The sequence below is a fragment of the Bubalus kerabau genome, chromosome 22 (assembly GCF_029407905.1).
Source record: "Bubalus kerabau isolate K-KA32 ecotype Philippines breed swamp buffalo chromosome 22, PCC_UOA_SB_1v2, whole genome shotgun sequence".
In the NCBI taxonomy this organism is placed as follows: Eukaryota; Metazoa; Chordata; class Mammalia; order Artiodactyla; family Bovidae; genus Bubalus; species Bubalus kerabau.
Window position 1 is genome coordinate 27,379,368 of NC_073645.1, and position 20,036 is coordinate 27,399,403.

Here is a 20,036-nt window from a genome sequence, read left to right on the forward strand (position 1 = left end):
GCAAACAATAAAACAAGGTCTGCCTGTAGACATACCTTGTATTGCTGCAGGGAGGAAGCCAATTCTGACTCCATGTTGGAAAGTGTCTCTTTGACTTGCTTTTTCATTGCTTTTATTATTATAATCATACTTAATGGCGTGCCTGGACGACCCTGCTCCTCTGCTTGACTGTAAACTAAAGTGCCTTGGTTCAGCTCATGGAGAGAAAGTTTGTCCCTTTCTACCTGTGAAAGGAGAGATTAACACACCCCTTCCAAAGGCAGGCCATTCCCTTGGAGATGTTTTGCAAGACTGAACTCCCTTTCAACTTTACTTCCCCACTGCATCACCCTCTGTATTCTGCCTTTTGACTTTAGTTCCTCATTGCTTCTTTCTCTCTGATCTATAAAAGAACCTGGCATCCAGACCCCAATAAGATGGTTATTGTGAGGCTCTAGCCTGCTATATGGCACCCCACTCCAGTACTCTTGCCTGGAAGATCCCATGGATGGAGGAGCCTGGTAGGCTGCAGTCCATGGGGTCTCGAAGAGTTGGACACGACTGAGCAACTTCACTTTCACTTTTCACTTTCATGCATTGGAGAAGGAAATGGGAACCCACTCCAGTGTTCTTGCCTGGAGAATTCCAGGGACAGGGAGCCTGGTTGGCTGCCGTCTATGGGGTCGCACAGAGTCGGACATGACTGAAGCGGCTTAGCAACAGCAGCAGCAGCAGCCTGCCATATTCTCTGTCAGCTGGCTTTCTGATTAAAGTCTCTTCCTCCCCGCAGCACAACTAAGTGACTGCACAACAACACTGATTGACATATTGTATAAGTGACATATCATACATGGTATTTATATGTGTTAACATATATGTTAATTATACATAATACATAAGGTTATATGTTATATATATAATTTCAATTTTCTCAGCACAGTCTTGACAGTAGATACCATTATCTTTATCATAGAAAAGGAAATTGAGGCTCAGAGACTTATCTTTAGAAGTTATACACATCTCTTCAGCCAGATTTCAATAAATCATCAGGAAAGAAAAAAAAAACTGTTCTAAAAAAGGGTTTTAAACAGCAGTTAGTGCTCTAGTAGTGTTCTAGTCCAGTGCTTCTCAAGTTTAAAGTGCATATGAATCAACTGGGGAAATATTGTTAAAATGCAGATTCTGATGCATAGGTCTGTGATGGGAGCAGAGTTTCGGCCATCCTAGGTGATGCAATGTTGACTGTAAGCAGACCACACTTTGAGTAGCAAGGCTCTAGCCTACTTAAGTAAATCCTATGTGATCAGCCTGATTTGGTCCTTAAAAATGCTTATTACAAAACAAAAACAAAAACAAAAACCCAACCAGTCAAAAACCCCCCAAAACCCTACATTTATAAGAACTAGATTTGGTCACATCTTTAATACAATCCTTTGGTCATGGTAAAGGAAGAGTTTTGCAAGATACCTTTTAATTTGATCTTTCTGGTCATTTCAGAGGAAGTTGTATATGTAGATGAGGGAACAGAGCTGCTGGTCAGAAAAAGCCACAACTTCATAAGGAACACTAGTTGCCAGGATGCCCACAATTCCATTCATACACTGGAGTACAGTCTTTTTCTTGATTCCAATATTAGTAAGTACTATGAAATTCCCACAAGGGTGGCAAATGGTGCTGTTCTTGACAAAATGAACATTCTTCTCGGGGAGTACTTGCACCTACCTAGGAAAAGATACAATCGCCATGAATAAAATACATTTTAAATACTTTTTCTTTTTTTTTTTTAATAATGCAAGTGTCAGGCGAGTGTATGCTCCTCGGTTAGTCACAACAAAGATTTGCAGTGACGGACATTAAAGCCCTCAGCGCGTCACAGCTCTCGGGTCTTGGACAGACCGTGTTATAGCTCTTAGACAAATCAGTGTTACAGCTCTATTTTATTTAGAAGTTAGCAGGAGAATCCATCCTCAAAGTGTGAGGGCATGCCAACCCAAAGACAAAAGAGTGCAGGAGTGTGCCAGCGCTGCCGTGTGGTGGGGGGTGGGGGAGGGCGGGTGGAGAAAGAGAGAGAGAGAAAGATGAAGAGCATACCCACGCTGAGGAGCGAGAGAGAGAGAGAAAGCGCTTTGGCTCCTCCTTTTATATATTTTTCCTCCCCCTGGGCCTGCCCTATGCAAATTGGGCTTAGCCAGGAGTGCCGTTTGTTCTACCTAAGGTCTTCACTCCGGTCCTCGGACCTTCCTTTGTTCTATTTTCACAGGTTTTTCCCTTCCTCGTCTTTTAGCCACCGCCATTTTGGACTCCTTTTCCCTATTCTAACTGCCTAACACAAGCAATAGATCATTAACATCTTTGAAACTCATCTAGTCCCTTTTCACCCCATTTCTGCCCAAAACAATCTCTCAGATAAAAGAACACAAGAGATTGCTGTGTGTTCTGAACTGGACAGTTACAGTCCAGGCACTATAGAAACTTAAATGCAGACTGAAAATTCTCTAGGTCTCAAAAGCCTTCTTCAGAGAGCTTTTCCAGTGAAGCACAACCTCTGTTCAGACCTAAGAAAATTTTGGAAGGATTTCTTAAGTCCTGTATACATGGAAAAGAAAATGTGAAAACAACAGAGAAAAGAGCTTAATTCTCAAAGAAAACAGGGTGCATTCTGGGCCTTACCTTTAAAATTAGTTTTAATTTTAAAAATAAACTTTAAAAAGCAACTTCGAATAGGACAGCCTGCTTTATGGTTGTAAGCCCAGTAGGAAATTTTGATTCTTTACAAAAAATGAGCGCGTGTGGCCATATTTTAGATTTAAAACTCAGAGATAAATGCAGAAAGTAAAAGGAATAATCATAGGACATGGATGAAAAAGGTGAGAACACAAAGGGAATATATTTTAAAGTAAGGAGTGCGTGATGAGTGTAAGCTAGAGAAAGTAGAGTCTGAGAGGAGGGGAGAGTCTACCTCTATTTAAATGTTCAAGATAAGCTTAAAGATGGTGGAGAGGACAAGAGAAGGACACTGGTTTGGAGATAAACTTCAAGGGAATAGTACAATCAGGACCCGTGGTGGATGCTGTTTGGAACACAGTGCAAGTAACACTCTAGAATGTGGAAGGAAAGCAATGCCAACTTACACCTGTGCAGCGTTTTATGTTTTTCACATGCACTGTTAAGTGCAAACAAATCCAGAGTCAGTGGATAGGAGACAGAAGCGACTGATGGCCCTAAGTACGGGGAAAATCACCAAAGGCGGGAAACAGCTGTTATTAAAGTGAATAACATTGAATAACTGGACGCGCTGGGGATGGGAGTGGGGAGGGGCGGGAGAAAAGTTACAGAGAAAGGAAGTGTGCAGGAAGGCATTGGGGGTTGACCGGGAAGAGGTGAAATTTGAAAGTGAGCAGGTCTAAGAAGCGGAGGGAAGGGAGAGGATGTAGTCTGAGAGAAGAATTTTCTCAAGACCAAACTGAGCAGCGAGGCCGGGGACGCCGCACTTCAAAGACGTGACGCTGTAGGCCTCGCCTCTCCATGCCTTGCCCCAAGGGCCCTGTGTCTCTCACCCCGGCCAGGGGCCGTGAGTCTAACTGATACTCGGAGGCCCGGGATTGCCCCCAGCTTGCAGACGGGAAGCCTTCTCTGTTTAGGTTCCCATGACCCCTGCGCCCATTGGTTCCGCCCTCTCGGCGGCTCCCCCTCGAACCAAGCCGATTGGTGGCAGCGCTAAGCTGTCTCAACCAACGGGAGAGCGGCGAGTGAAGCAGGGGGGCGGGCCTTCAGTGGGTACGGCAGTGGTCCAGCTTAGGGCAAATAGTTACAATATTAGTAAATAACGACAGTCGACTTTAACGTTGAGTGCTGACCGTCCAAGCGCCGGTGCAGGCATAATTTCATTCACTATTCAAATCCCCAATTAGCCCCGTTTTACAGGAAAAGAAAGGGAGGATAAGACAATTTCCCCAAGATTACAAAGCTGAGTAATTTACAAATTACAAAGCTAATTTAAAAGACTTTAAAGCCAAGTCTGATATGCAAAACCTTCAATTAATGTACACTTTGTGGTGTACGCTCAGCTATTTCAAGGACAGACAGCTTCTGGAAGTAACTGATAAGACAGGTTCGCAACTTGCCTTACTTCTAACCTTCCCTCTCAGACCGTTACTTGCCCTTTCTTCCCTTCTTTCTTCCCTCTCCTCCAATCCTCCCCTCTTCCCTTCTTTAGGGCTCACCTTCCTGTCTTGCCAAATTCTTACCTTCATTCCGTTGAGAAATGTTTATTGAGTTTCTCCTGTGCATTCTGCTAGTCAGTTGGAACTGTAGAGGGAAGTACTCAATAAACCAATCTATTCTAGGAATAGAAGAGGTTTTTTAAAAGCCACAGAGGATGAAAGGCTGGGAGACAGATTCAGTAAGCACTTGAATTGTGTTCCACCAGACAACCAACCCTGCTCACACCTTGATATGGGACATCTAGCCTCCAGAATTAGAATAAATTTCTGGTGTTTAAGTCACTCAGTTTGGGGTATTTTGATAATGGCAGCCCTAGCAAACTAAGACAGGCATGGAATCATAATCAAACTCAGGCAGGAAGGCTCCAAGATGGATGTGTTTATTAATTACCACAGTCTGCTGCTCCAGTAATAGAGCTAATAAAAAATAAAAACGCACCCTGCCTCTCCCTTCCCAAATAAATGGAACAGTTCAGTTCATTTCAGTCGCTTAGTTGGGTCCGACTCTTTGCAACCCCATGGACTGCAGCACGCCAGGCCTCCCTGTCCATCCCCAAATCCCTAAGTTTGCTCAAACTCGGTCCATCAAGTTGGTGATGCCATCCAACCATCTCATCCTCTGTCATCCCCTTCTCCTCCCACCGTCAATCTTTCCCAGCCATCAGGGTCTTTTCAAATGAGTCAGTTCTTCGCATCATGTGGCCAAAGTATTGGAGTTTCAACTTCAGCATCAGTCCTTCCAATGAATATTCAGGACTGATTTCTTTTAGGATTGACTGGTTGGATCTCCTTGCGTCCAAGGGACTCTCAAGAGTCTTCTCTAATACCACAGTTCAAAAGCATCAATTCTTCGGCGCTCAGCTTTTTATATAATAATAAATAAATGGCACAGTAGTCAAATAAAACATTGACTACTCTTTTCCAAAGAGAGTAGGAAATAGCAATCCACTCCAGCATTCTTGCCTGAAAAATTCCATGAACAGAGGAGCTTGGCAGGCTACAGTCCATGGGGTCACAAAGAGTCAGACACGACTGAGCGATTGAGCATGCACTCTTTTCCAGTATATTTATTATGTGCTCTGGAAGCCCCTCTTTCCTAATTAAGAGGGGGCTGAATGAGTGGATGACCTGGCCAGACAATTTTCATAGACCTATAGACTAAATCCACTAACCTACTTGACTCTGAGCATGTACCCCTTCTAGGGCTTCAAAATCCCCATAGTTAATAGATTTTTGAAAGCAGCATCATCCTTCAGATATTAGTAATATCTAAATTTGTACTGTTTCCTTTGGGTTAAAATTAAAAGGATGTGTCCTAAGAGTGACAGTAGGGACAGCAACCCTCCCAGTAGTCATATTAAGTTAGTCCAGACAGAAAAAGGGAAAAGCCTCTCCAGGTGGCTTCACGACTGGCCCTGGGCTATGGAAAGGAACCTTGGGAGAGCATGTTCTGGAATCTTGAGCAAGCACTGGAGTCCAGGCCACAGGCTCTGAAGTATTGGAAGCCTTGGGGTGGGAAGGGCTGCAACTAAGTCAGAGCCACGTGACTGCGGCCAGAGCTCGCCTTCCGCCGCCAGGGCGCCGGGCGTGGGAGGTCAGGGTCTGGGTGGAGCGTGGATCCACTCGCTTACAGAGTGAAGGGCACCATCCTTCGGGGTCAGGAAAGGGCTCTGAGGATTTTGAGCGTCATTTGTGCATCTCGATATGTCAGCACCTCTTGGCCAGCACGACGAACTCTGGCACAATCGCCACCTGAGATGTTTTAATTAAGACTTAACCCCCACCAAACCCGGAAGGCCGGCGCTGCCTCAGGGCTTACGGGGTGGCGTCCGGCCGTGATCGCCCACCAGGCGAGCGGGCTGCGGCGTGTTCCTTCTTGCAGAGGGTGGGGAATGCAGCAGAGTGCGGGGCAGGGCCGCCCCGGAGGGCTTCTGCGCGCGGGTTTGGTTTACTTCTGGTAGGAAGGGAGGGAGGGAAAGAGGGAAGGCGGGGCGATCGACTTTTTAATTGGCCTGCAAACCCCTGCGAACCCCGGTGCCAGCTTTATCTGTGCGGCGGCGAGATGTCCGGAGGATCAGCTAGGAGCCTGGGCAAGGGTGAGACCTGCCGACCGTGATCCGACGCGTGCTGGGGGGTGGGGGGTGGTTCTGCTCCGGAGCCGAGCGGCCTAGGAGACTTCACATTCGCGGGAAACCGGCCGGATGCTGGATGTCCGCACTGCGGTCCTTGCTGTAACCGCGTCCGCTTCTCTCCGCAGGAAGCGACCCCCCGGGGCCCGTCCCCGAGGGCCTGATCCGTGTCTACAGCATGAGGTTCTGCCCGTATGCCCAGAGGACTCGCCTGGTCCTGACGGCCAAGGGTATCCGGTGAGGACCAAGGCAGGGGCCGCTCCCAGCCTGCCCGGAACCAGCTGCTTGGGGAGGCTTGGGTAGCCCGGGGGCGGGGTATGAGAATCTCTGATAGGGTCCCCACAGCTTTCTTTACTGCCAAATACACTATTCTCAGCCTTCTGCGGGGTGATAAAGGCCTAGTGGTAAAGAACTCGCCTGCCAGTGCAGGAGACATGAGACTCGAGTTGGATCCCTGGGTTGGGAGGATCCCCTGGAGGCGGGCATGACAACCCACTCCAGTATTCTTGCCTGGAGAATCCCATGGACAGAGGAGCCTGGCGGGCTACAGTCCATGGGGTTGCAAAGAGTCATACAGGACTGAAGCGACATGCATAGAAAGCTATGAACTCTGTTCCCCTGGTGGGGAGTGGAAGGAATGTCACAGACTGCACCAGTTGAGGACATCTCATTCAGATTAACCTAACGGTTTTATGGGTCAGCAAAGCTGGGGCTCCAGTAAAGTTGGTGGTATGCAGAGATCACTGGAATGGGAATCACAGGCAGCGGCTCTTTTAGCACTGGCACATCCCTAAATCCTTCTGTACTGCCTTCTCCTTCATCCCATTTCATTCACGTCCTATTTATCTATATTATTGTTTGCATTTATTCTGAGGATATAGCCCTTTCCTGAACAGTGGGTGATTTACCCTACTACAGAGTCCAGACCTTGACTATCCTACTGGTAGAGTGCTGAATTAACTATATGGTGCATTTTCTTATAGCTTGAGTTTTTGAATAAAATAAAGTGTCTCTGTCTTAAGATTCAGATTTTCGGAAAGCCCCACAGAAACTAGTTATCTACAGGAAATATCCAAGTCATTGACTTTTCTCTGACTTGAACAGCCATTGGAACTGCCTGTCTTCCAGTGACCTTTGGGATCTGTTGAACAGACATCAAATACCTGTGATGTGGGAGTTTAAAACATAGCCCCCATTCCAAAGAAGTTTTCCGTCTATATGCTTAGAGTTTTAAAATTAACTTTAGCCTGCTAGAGGGAGAATTAAGCAGGCAATACTTTTCCCTAAAAAAGTAAGCTATATATTCTAAAGAAAAAAAACAAATTATTTTTGGATTAATCACTTCAGTAACTCTCGTGTCTTTAGATGAAACTGATTCTAAATACATAGCAAAATATTTCACATTTAGTAACATTTATCAATACATAGCAGATATCCAATTCAATTGGATTGAAAAATGACATATCTTGTGCTCATACAACTGAAAAGTTCAGGATCAAGACAGCTGAATTTGGAGGCACAGAGTTCTGGGTTAGTGCCCCTCTGGAACTCTAGATTGAAAAGTTTATCTTTCTGGGACAGTTTTCCAAAGGAAAATTAAAGTGATCTTATCATAAAAGTGCATGTATGGAGAGTGAAGGGTGGTAACTGTTGCCGAACAGTGCAAACAACAGAGGAGCCTGGTGGACCACAGTCCATGGGCTTGCAGAGTCGGACATGACTGAGCAACTAACATACTATGTTCATGGGTTAGTTTTAAGTCCCAGGAGACTTTGATTAGAGAGGTGGTAGACTTTACCACATGATAGAATCTACTAAAGCACGGTTTTCTCTCATCTTCCAACTTGTTGCAGCAGGTATGTCGCCCTGTTGGCTCATCATTACCAAGATACCAAAATGCATATGTATTCTGAGAGCCTTCTTTATTACAAAAGCCCAGGATTTACCCTTTCTTTTCACAGTATGAAATTGCAGAAATCTTGATTGGCAGGGAGCCTCATTGTTCTTGCAGTGGCTTGTATCTGAGTATACAGTAATCTGTCAGCAGACGAACCCTGTAATGCATACACACAGATGCCAGTATTCAATCTGGCTATTCCTTTGTTTCCATGGGGGAGAGGGTGGGGTTGTGTATTTAATAGTACCTCAAGCTAAATGCTATTGTAGCTTCTGAGGTGGATGGGGAGAAAGGAAACAAAAGATGTTAGGGTGTATTATTTCTGAGTAACTAATCTGTTCTATTGAACACTCATCCAGCTTTGAAATGATATTGATCTGGCTGTAGCAATTATATGAAACTTCCCTTCCGCTTATTTCCCCCAAAATCTCTCAGACAAGAGAGAAGTTAGATCTAAAAACAATCTTAGTATAGTCTGGACTTCACCTGTTTCTTCTTTATGGGTTTACTTAGTGTGATTTACCCATGTGGCAGTTTTAAAAAATATCAATGCATGGAGATTTAATCTGAGAGCTTATTTTGTGGTTGAATTTTTTGGATTCTCTAATATTCTTATAAAAAATGACTAGCTTTCTATTCAAATTAGCAAAAGGAATTTAATTTTATCATATTGATTTTATATAGTGGGTGTGGACAAACTCAATTAGTTGGCTGATTTATTTTTGCGATTAAGATACATCTTAGTCCCAAATGGAATATCTAATTGACAGTCTTGAAGCATTTCTACTTATTTTTTCAACCAGTGTGTACTGAGTACCAATCTGAAAATGTTTATATATTTTTTCATAGCATATACATCTATTTAAAACTTTGCTGACTTACATGTTTGTTTATGAATATGACCAAGACACACAAGATCACTGCTTTCCTGGAGCTTATATTCTAGGGAGGTGACATAACAAACATGTAATTAAGTGAGCAAAGTTATTTGTTACATATCATCAGTACAATGGAGAAAGTCATTCAAGAAATATTGAAAAAGGTAATTGTGGCCAGATCATAATGACCAAACCAGAAGTCATAGGAAACATGTGACAGGTAAGCAGGGGCCAGATCACATGCCATGGGAAGGGATTTAGAGTTTATCCTCCCTGCAGTGAGGAGCACTTGAGGGCTGTAAGCAAGCAGGAGGGTGGCCTCTTCCAATTTATTTTTGTAAATGGATGTGGAGAAGGAACTATAGGGAGGTCACAGGGGAAGCACAGGGGCCAGTGGGACTGCTGTAGAGATTCAGGTGGCAGGTGATGTCTTGGATGAGGTGGCAAGTGTTAAAGCTGAGAAGCAGATGAAGTCAGACTGATGTGAAGGTCTAGCTGACAGGTCTTGCTGATCCAGGTGATTTGAGGAAGAGGGGGCAGGGGGAAGGAATAAAGGCCACGCTGACTCCAAAATTTGGGGTCTGATCAGCTAAGGGGGTGATGGGACCAATGACATTTTATTTAGGAATACAAGAAAAATGTTACTGTCTTCACTGTCTTCTATGTTTTTCAGGCATGAAGTCATCAACATCAACCTGAAAAATAAGCCTGAGTGGTTCTTCAAGAAGAATCCCTCAGGCCTGGTGCCGGTTCTGGAAACCAGTCAGGGTCAATTGATCTGTGAATCTGCCATCACTTGTGAGTACCTGGATGAAGCATATCCAGAGAAGAAGCTGTTGCCAGGTGACCCCTATGAGAAAGCTTGCCAAAAGATGGTCTTGGAGTCCTTTTCTAAGGTGCGTGTTTAAGAAATTTCAGCTCCTATTGAAAATATCTTTGTTTTTAAAGCTGAATCAGCGCTGTCACTCTAGGTTCAGTGATTTGGGAGGGAAAGACAAACAGGATTATGCTCTTGCCGGCTCTGACATGTCCTATGAGCTCTTTAATAATCTGGACCCTGTTTACTTTTCAAAGTTACATCTCTTCACTCTTCTCCTAATACTTTATATTCATGTCATGCTGAATATTTTTATTTTTCCCAAACTTGCCACCTTCTTCTCTATTCTTGCGAAAAGACTCTTTCTCCTTCTCACTTTTCCAAATTGTCTTCAAGTCTCTTTCATGTACAGTACATGCCATTCAGTGTCCTTTTAAGATATATTTGATTCAGACTCACCAAAATGGCTTATTTGCAGCTTATAAAATCCTGAACAGTATAGCAACTTTGGTGACAAAACTGTTTGTAGGATCAGTATATAACCTCTGTGAAGAGGAACTCGTGCACATATCAAGTGTATAGAATACTCTGACATGGACTGTGAGGGTTCTATCCTGCCTTTATGTGACAGGGTCAGTATGGTTAGTCTCACCCTGATAAACTAAGACATTATTCTCTGTCTAGGTACCACTTTTGATATCGAGGATTCTTAGAACACAAAATAAGGAAGACTGCTCTGGCCTAAAAGAAGAATTGCATAAAGAAATCACCAAGCTAGAGGAGGTAATCAATCCCTTCTCCTTGATTCTTATTGGATTAAGTGATATATTATACCCACACTCATTTCTCCTCTTTTCTTCATCTCCCATCTCCAAAATGACTTTAAGGTAATTAGAAATAACATCAAATAGGAAATTTTAGTTTACAACAGATAGCAGCTCTAAGCTGCTGTATTTAAGATACAAACCAAAATACCTAAAAATGTTTTGTCATGGGCCTGCTTTTAAAACTTTTTATTGCACTGACACAAAATATTAAGGAAAAATTTCAACCAAATTTCCATAGCTTTACACCTGTTTATGTTTTTCCATGCTTGTTTTCAGTCCTTGAACATATATTTAAAACGTTAACATAACTATAGTCTGAACATAAGTCATTGTGGTTTTTTCCACTTAATATTATACAATAAACTTTATGGAAATAAAGTTATTTTATACATTAAAACTTAAAATTATATAAAAATGTTTATTATATAATGAACATTTCCCACAAGAGTCTGCCATTAGACACGCTTGGGGAAACCCAGGTGTGTTTTTCCTCCTTTGTGGGAGAGATGCTATTTGGACCTTTTATGGGATTCTCTTCCATTCACACTCAGCCTTAGGTTTTTACTGAGGGAGGACACAGTTCTCGTCTCATATGGAAATGCATCCTAACCTTTTATCAGTAAGTGTGATGTTTATCACTCAGTCGTGTCCAACTCTTTGTGACCCCATGGACTATAAACCACCAGACTCCTCTGTCCATGGGATTTTCCAGGCAAGAATACTGGAGTGGGTTGCCATTTACTGTAGATTTTTTCAAAGCTTTTTTTCCCATTTAGAAAGTTCTATTACTAGTTTGCGAATATTTTTTAAAAAGTCATGAGAGTGTTGGAGTGTTTTGTCTTCATCTATTACATCTGCTGAAATGTTCACTGAATATTTTCCCTTTAATCTGGTGAATAGGTATGGTAGCACTGACAGATTTTTCTGGTGTTGAACCATACCAGTATTACTGTGTAAAACCCACTTGCTTTCAATGGATTTTCATATATATTTTAAAACTAGTTGATATTTGATTATTGCATATTTGTTCATAAAAGAGACTACTTTGTTCTTATCATATCTTTGTGTGTTTTTTTTGTTGTTGTTGTGGTTGTTTGTTATTTTGGCCATGCCAGGAGGCCCCGGGCAATGAAAGCACAGAGTCCTAACCACTGGACCCCCAGGGAATTCACTAGTTGGTTTTTATATCAGGGATTTTCTCAACTCATAAAATGAGTCCCGTTACTTTCTCTGGTTTTCTAAGTTCTGAAACCATCTGATAGGGTTTGGCAATTTGTGTAAAACATTTGAGTCCGGTGTATTTTATAGGGGTAGAGTTTTTATCAGTAGTTCAGTTTCCTTAATGTTAATTGATTTTCAGGATTTTTGTATTCCAGTTTTGTAATTGGACTGTAATGAATTGTAATTCATTTGTAATGAATCAGTTTTGTAATTTATATTTTTCTTTAAAGTTACATATTTCATATTCTCATATATACAGACAGAAAGAGAATCATGTTTCCTGATTTAAAAAAATCTCTATGTACAACTACAGCTGACTCTTGAACAAGGTAGAGGTTTAAGGTGCCAAGTCCCCAAGCAGTAGAAAATCCACATACTACCTACTAAATTTGGGGTTAGTTGGGGGACATATAATTTTCTTCCCATCTAATTTCAGACTCCAGGTTAAGGACTCATACGTTAAAGTGAGTGGCACTATTTCCATGTTTCAGGCTGCTGAGAGAGTATTTCCTTCTGACTGAAACTATCATACTTAATTTTACTTATGCATAATAGAATTACCAGGCCCTACAATTTAAGGACAGACCTAGACAATATTGGTTCATTGTACAATTCTGAGTGCCTAGTAACTGCAAGGCACTCTGCTGAACAGTATGGGAGGTAGAAAGTGAGAGGCAGTCCATACCGTTCAGATGATTGGCTTGATAGTAGACCAAAAATAAATACTCAGGTAGATATAAATAATCTATCTACAATGCAGGATGTTCTAAGGGCCCTGAGAAAAATCATGGATGTTTTATAAAATGCTTTGGTGTTTATTAGCCAGATAATATTCTCAATCTTCTGTTTGCAAAACCATAATTTTAATTCACCTCCTTAAATTTCAGACATATACTTTTGTACTTGGTTTTCAAAGAATTTTACGTGGCATTGTTTAATAGTTAATCTAGTTATGTCCAGTTTATTTTCAGTAAAGTTTTTATTGACGTATCATATGCAGAGACTTACCCAAAGCGTAAGAGTACAGCTTGAATTTACAAAGTGAACACAGCCATGAAATTGGCATCCATATCAAGAAACAGAATATTAGTTTTGGATGATTTCTGTACTTTGTACAAATGGAATCATATAATATACATTTTGGGGCCTGACTTCTTTCATACAAGGTCAAGTTTCTGAGATTGTGTGTGTTGTGTATAGTTCATTCCCATTCTTTGTATAGTGTTCCAGCATATGACTACTGCACAGTTTATCCATTTTAGTCCTGATGGACAGTATTCTTATGCTGTTTAATATTCAGGTTCTGACTGATAAGAAGACAACCTTCTTTGGTGGCAGTTCTCTTTCTATGATTGATTACCTCATCTGGCCCTGGTTTGAACGGCTGGAAGCTCTGGAGTTGAATGAGTAAGACATTTGAATATTTTTTTGCATAATTTAGGACAATGATAACCAGAATAATATATACTAACCTTTCATATAGACAAAAATTAATGTATCTCATTCAATTGACATGAATGGGAACAAGGAGACAGGAGGAGAGTTGGCCTTTCCAGAGCATGTCCTATACCTACATTCTCCATTTTCTCCCATCTCTGGGCTAGGCAGGGGTGGGGAATTCTGTAACAGGTAGTAAAATGTTTGAAAAGTGATTTACTTCTCCCCTCCTGGTTAAAAACCCATAAGGATGCACATTTTCGTAAGGACGTCAGGCAGGATTGTGTGACCAATGCCACCTTCCATTTACCAGCAAGAGTGCCACACTGTTTCCTGAACTCCATGTTTTGAAGTTTAGCAGCCACCTTGGCTTACTCCCATTTCCTAGAGCTGAAAACTGCTCAGTTGCTATTAGTCATGGACTGACCACAGAGTAATAAATATGTCACGTTCTTGATTGTCTTTCACATTCTCATTTTAAAAAGCTATCAGTCTCTTAGTTTGGACAAGTTCTCAGGTTAACTGAGCAAGTCACTTCACTCTAATCTTAGATTCCTCTTCCACAAAACAAGGACCTCTACAATATCTTCCAAATCTCATATTTTATGATTATGCACATCTTCAAGAAGTATTTCTAAAGAATGCTTTGAAAAGATTACAGGGAAATGATATGAAACTGCCGAGTTATAGGAGCCTTTGCAATGCCTTCCTACTTAGCCTAGTTCATCCCTTCATTATTTCCATCTCCCACAGGTGCGTAGACCACGCTCCAACTCTTAAGCTGTGGATGGCAGCCATGAAGAAGGATCCCACAGTATCATCTCTCCTCACTGATGTGAAGACCTTTCAAGGTTTCTTCAACCTCTACTTGCAGAACAGCCCTGAGGCTTGTGACTATGGACTCTGATGGGGACGAGTCAGCAATGAAGACATAGCTGATACTTTCCTTCACTAATACGAATAATACCATGGTTTTATTTTACCACATGCTCTCATGTCTTATTGAATCACCTCTGATTTGACACCAAATTTGGCCATACTGTGGGCTTTCCTCAAGGCCCTCCTGCAGCAATATAAACACATTTCCTGTCTCAGGGTGTTCATATGACTCTAAGGGTTCTATCACACTCCATGCTGAAAATTTCTAAGTCACCTCTAGTGAGAGCTGGAAGTCAATCTGGATTTTTAACTGCCCATAGGACATTTCCACATGGATACTGTGTTGTCATTTCAAGAGATGCCCTTCAAAGTTTGTATTCTAGGTTCTGAGTTAAGAACTTCTCAATTCCTCATTCTTTCATTTCCATGTCTGACTCAGTTTCACGCCTTTTATACAACAGTAATAACTGCTGTTGCCACTTAAGTCCAGACCCACATTAACTTCAAAGCCAAGTGACTAGGTGGTCTCCTATTGGCTCTCTCAGGCTTCAGTCACTAACCCTTTCAAAATCCTTCCTACCAAATCCTATGCTGCCCAGCACAAAAAGTGTTCCATGTATATAACTAAATGCTGAGAAGGCCACATCCATTCTAAAGCTGGATGAGTAATTCAGAAATACTAATGTCTTTATACACTTCCATAGCTCATTGGGCTTCTCACCATTCACTTTCTATCATCACATCACCTCCATGAGAAAGTAGGTCCGGAGAGCATCATTTCATTCTACAGATGATTCAATTAAGGTCCTGAGGTTAACTGAAGTCTTAAGATGCCGGAGGAAAGCGCTGGAGCACATACCCAGTACAGGGCTCTTATATCAGAACTAGGGAGCGGGCTTTCGACCTGCCCTCATACTCTTTTAAAAGAGTGCCTAGCAATCCCCTAAGGCTCACCCCTGGATTTCCGATTCGGTAGGTCCGGGTGGGCCCAGAAGTACACATATGAAATGGGTCTTTCGTCCTATGGTGATGCAGGCGACCTGGGGGCCGCACCCTAGGAGGCAGCAGCGAACTGATTTGACTTCACAAAAGGTCTCCAGCCGTCCACCTCCGCCGCCACCAATGCCCACGCTCCGAGCTGACCCATCTCTGCTGCCGTCCGCCTGCCCCACCCAACAAGCCCGGGTCCGCTGCGGGCGGACTTCAGTCGGATGTAGACCCGGGCGCTGAGGTGCCACGACCAGCCGCTATTCGGCTTCCACTTTGGCCAGCCACATACCCGTTGGGATCCAAGATTCCGGTACCCAGGAGCCTGTAACGCGGCCGCCCATTAGCTCAGCTTTCCACCGGAGCGCTTCCAAAGGCTTGGCGGATTGGTGAAGCTCCGGGCGCCGCGGCCAATTGGCGGATAGAGTCGCGTTCTAAGGGGCGGGTTCCGCCGGTGCCCCGCCTCTCTCTCCGACCACCCCCCCCACCCCGACCCCTCCCCCCGACGCCCCCCCACCTCCCCCCGCCCCAGCTCCATATTAGGTTCCGTTTGCCGCGCGCCGGGAGGTGCCTCGGGGGCGTCTGTCATTTTGCCTGCACCGGGTGGGTTGCTTGGGCCTGCGTGGCATTGAAGGGGAGAGGGGTTTGAGGTCAATTCTGAAACTTGAGATTTTTCATGAATTTGGGGACCCAGAATGGGATTGCCGATTTTTAATTTTGCGTAACACTTTTAGACGAAAGCCCAACTGTCTTCACGAAAGTTTCAGCAAAGATTTTAACATTAAAAAAAAAAAAAGCTACTCTGAGAATAAGAAACAGGTCTTTAAAGCGAATACCTTTAACTTAAAGGGGGGAAAAGTCCTAAATCTAGGCCCATTTGAAAAAGAGCCTTTTTCCTCACTTGTCTAACTCTTTGAACTTGGTGAACAATAGTGGAACTCTCAGTAACATAATCTGTCATGTAAATCAAGCTTCTGAAATATTAAGAGGAATGTCTTCCAAGTTCTTCCACTATCCGAGATTAGTATGACAAAACAACTTTGAAAAATTGCAAAATGCAAACCCCATTTCCTCTCCTCAAAACGGAGACTCATGTAAATAGAGTGAAAAGATTATTTCTGTGGTGGCACTTTTTTTCCTAGAAAGCTTAAGACATCTTCACCCAGGACTGAAGATCTCCACATTTTCAAAACAGATTCCATCATATTTCAGGTCTCTGGAAACCAATTTGGAGTAGGTTTAATGTAGCCTAATTACCATTTATTCCTTGCTTGAGTGACTCAGTATAATAGAGGTGTAAACATGATATAATAACAAACAAGGGAAATTTACAAAAGGATTTCCAAGCGGTACTTACTGAGTCTCAATGAGAAAATAGGATTAAACTTAAATGTCACAATTAAAACCTTTCTAGGGTAACCATATTGTTCAGTGGTAAGATTAAAAACTGAAATGTAACCTGCAGCATTCAGCCCATTTAATTGTTGTTAAATAGGTAACTGGTGAAATAAGCGTTCTGAGTTGAACTTTAATTCTGATGTGCAAGGCAAAGCTCAATCGCAGTGCATTTTATCTTTTTGGATATAAAATCAGAATGTACTATACTATCAAAAATGTGTCCTTATTCACTAGGATTAATCATTAATTTTGAAGTAGACTAAACTCTTACTATACTGAGGATAGCCACCTGAATAATTGCATTTGATACTCAAAGCCCATCGAGTAGGTACTTAGTGTTCTCATTTAACAGGTGAGGAAGATGAAGATCATAGAGGTTAGATAGCTTGCCTAAGTGCCAAGGTCAGGGTTTGAATATAGTGCCAAGTGAGAACCTTGACATAATATTCCTTCCCTTCAGAGGAAAAACATTCCACTCCTTTGTCCATTCTCCCCTGACTACATCAAATAGACCTTCACCCCATGACTTCCCATATATTAATACAAGTATACGGTTGACCCTTGAACAACATGGGTTTGATTTGCAAGGGTCCATGGATACCTGGGTTTTTTTCACTGAATATATGCTACAGTACTACATGGTTTGCAGTTGGTTGAATCTGCAGGTGTAGAAGCACAGATGTGAAGGGCTGACAGTGGTGGACCAGTGCCCTGAAATCTCTAGTTGTTCAAGGGTCAGCTGTATTTTTAATAAACAATATTTACCAGCTCTTAGAGTTGGTTTTATTGAAAAGGTGGGAATAAGGAGACACAACATGAAAATACATTCTCTTCTAGTGTAGTAGAAAGATGGACCCAGGAACCTTTTACTTTTCAAATGGAATCCTCAGTTTGGTTGCTAATCCAGTCATCATCAGTGTATACCAGGGATGGGCAAACTAAAGCCAGTGGGTCAAGCCAAGCCCACTGCTCATTTCTTTGCAGTTCAAGAGCTAAGAATAGTTAGGGGAAAACATTTCAGTGAAGAAGTATAATTTATAACATGTGAAAACTACGTGAAATTCACCAAGAGTGAGTCCTAATGCAAACTAGACTTTGGGTGATAATGATGTTTCAATATAGATCCATTGATTGTAAGAAGTGTACCACCTTGATCCAGGATGTTGATGGGGAGGCTATGCATGTGTGGCGATAGGTTGGTAGGAAACTTCTCTATATTCTGCTAAATTTTTCTGTGAACCTGCTCTAAAAAGTAGTCTGTTAAAATATACCTGTATATGAAATTCAAACTTACTATTCATAAATAGTGGTTTATTGGAACACAGCCATGCCCATTTATTTACATATTATCTATGGCTATTTTCACCTTACGAGGGTACAGTTGAGTAGCTGAGACAAGATGGCTTGAGAAGCCTTAAAATGTTTACTGTCTTGACCGTAACAGAAAAAGTTTGCCCATCTCTGATATAGATTAAGATTCTAGATGGAGTGACTTGCCCTGGAAATCAAACTTTCAGGCTTCATAAACCTCCTCTCACCTCTTACTAGTTATCAGGCTTTGATCAAGTGACTTAACCTTGCTAGTCTCAGTTTACTTATCTTTTAAAATGAGGTAAGAAGAGAATCCTTGTAAGATTATTTTAAGGATTTAGTGAGTTAATACACGTAAAGCATTAAATACATGTTAGTATAATCTACTTTGAGTTTAGAGAGTTTCACATTCCTCATATGGCCTTTCCCTTTAGAATCTGTTTATATGAAGTCAACTATTTGAAATACTATACTTCCTTTATGTGAGTGTCACATTTACCTGATCAGGAGTAATTTCCTTGTCTACCAGAAGCTCTCACATGACATGGGTATGTTGACTGTTTCTTTTCTATGTACCGGTCAGTTCATTTTAGTTCAGTCGCTCAACTCTTTACGACTCCATGAACTGCAGCATGCCAGGCCTCCCTGTCCATCACCAACTCCCAGAGTTTACTCAGACTTATGTCCATTAAGTCGGTGATGCCATCCAACCATCTCATCCTCTGTCGTCTCCTTCTCCTCCTGCCCTCAATCTTTCCCAGCATCAGGGTCTTTTCAAATGAGTCAGCTCTTCCCATCAGGTGGCCAAAGTGTTGGAGTTGCAGTTTAGCATCAGTCCTTCCAATGAATATTCAGGACTGACTTCCTTTTGGATTGACTATTTTGATCTCCTTGCAATCCAAGGTGCTCTCAAGAGTCTTCTCCAACACCACAATTCAAAAGCATCAATTCTTCGGTGCTCAGCTCTCTTTATAGTCCAACTTTCACATGCATACATGACTACCGGAAAATCCATAGCCTTGATTAGACGGACCTTTGTTGACAAAGTAATGTCTCTGCTTTTTAATATGCTGTCTAGGTTGGTCATAACTTTCCTTCCAAGGAGTAAGCGTCTTTTAATTTCATGGCTCCAATCACCATCTGCAGTGATTCAGGGTCAGAGCAAAGGCTAGTTAACCCCTTTATCTCATGTAGATGGAAGAGCTATCCAAGTGACCTCTGTATTGCTGGGCTGTTGGCAGTATGTCCTCAGTAATTAAAAAGGGTCTGCTCTGAAATGTATACTGGGAGTTGAAGAGAGTGCACAGATTTGTCTCTGCCTCTAGATGTCTGGTTTCCTATTCATTACCAGTTTTTCACAACTTGAGTAAAATCTCATAAATAAGGCTGGAACTAGAGTAGTGAGGACATAAAATTAAAGGAGACACTTTAGGGTCATGCAAGATCTTAACACTAAGTTTTTCTTCTTATCTGCTAGATGATGAAAAAGTTTGGCCTTATTTTATAATTTATTTAGGCTGGGTCTTCATTGCTGCATAGATGGCAATCAGGGGGTTACTCTTTATTTGCTGTACCTGGGCTTCTCATCGATGCGGGCTCTCCTTGCCAAGCACAGGCTCTAGGACACATGGACTCAGTAGTTGTGGTTCCCAGGCTCTATGGCACAGGCTTAATAGTTGTGGCACATGAGCTCAGTTGCTTCTGGGCATACGGGATCTTCCCTGGTCAGAGATCCAAGTCCTGTCCCACTGAGCCAGCAGGGAAATCCTTGGCCTTATTTTAAGATAAAGTACACTCATGTACAGAGTATGGACAGGGGGGAGGGCTTAGAATGAGAAAGAAAACGTTAGTGTCACCCTGGTCAGTTTGTATTAAACTCCCTTGGAATAAGTGAAATTCACATGCCTGTTCTTCACCGATTCTTGATGCAGAGAAAAGACCGCGCAGGATGTTGTGAGTTCAAAGCAAGGGGTACTTTTCAGGTTTGTTTGTTTTTCCCACTCCTGCTACACTGGCTTCTGAATCTGGGGCTCTGTCTCCTCAGGTTGAATTA

The 20,036-nt window shown here is 42.4% G+C and overlaps 1 protein-coding gene across 2 annotated transcripts; it reads left to right on the forward strand.

Moving 5' to 3' along the window:
• The first annotated feature begins 5,758 nt into the window (after positions 1-5,758).
• On the forward strand, positions 5,759-14,395 carry LOC129636820 (glutathione S-transferase omega-1-like). Of its 2 annotated transcripts, none has more exons than XM_055560545.1 (6): positions 5,759-6,298; positions 6,460-6,568; positions 9,780-10,002; positions 10,608-10,706; positions 13,272-13,378; positions 14,162-14,395. In XM_055560545.1, exons 1-6 carry the CDS (start codon positions 6,265-6,267, stop codon positions 14,313-14,315), a joined length of 726 nt encoding a protein of 241 aa, XP_055416520.1. In that variant the 5' UTR covers positions 5,759-6,264; the 3' UTR covers positions 14,316-14,395. The 2 variants fall into 2 exon arrangements, with proteins under 2 accessions (XP_055416520.1, XP_055416521.1); XM_055560546.1 differs by having other exon boundaries at positions 5,759-6,052.
• Positions 14,396-20,036: the final 5,641 nt, after the last annotated feature.

What these genes read in the sequence shown, in the direction of transcription:
- LOC129636820 (XM_055560545.1), top strand. Translation starts at nt 6,265, where the DNA reads ATGTCCGGAGGATCAGCTAGGAGCCTGGGCAAGG. An exon ending in TCTTGGAGTCCTTTTCTAAG is followed by an intron (nt 10,003 to 10,607) that starts GTGCGTGTTTAA and finishes TTCTCTGTCTAG; the next exon opens with GTACCACTTTTGATATCGAG. An exon ending in AAATCACCAAGCTAGAGGAG is followed by an intron (nt 10,707 to 13,271) that starts GTAATCAATCCC and finishes TTTAATATTCAG; the next exon opens with GTTCTGACTGATAAGAAGAC.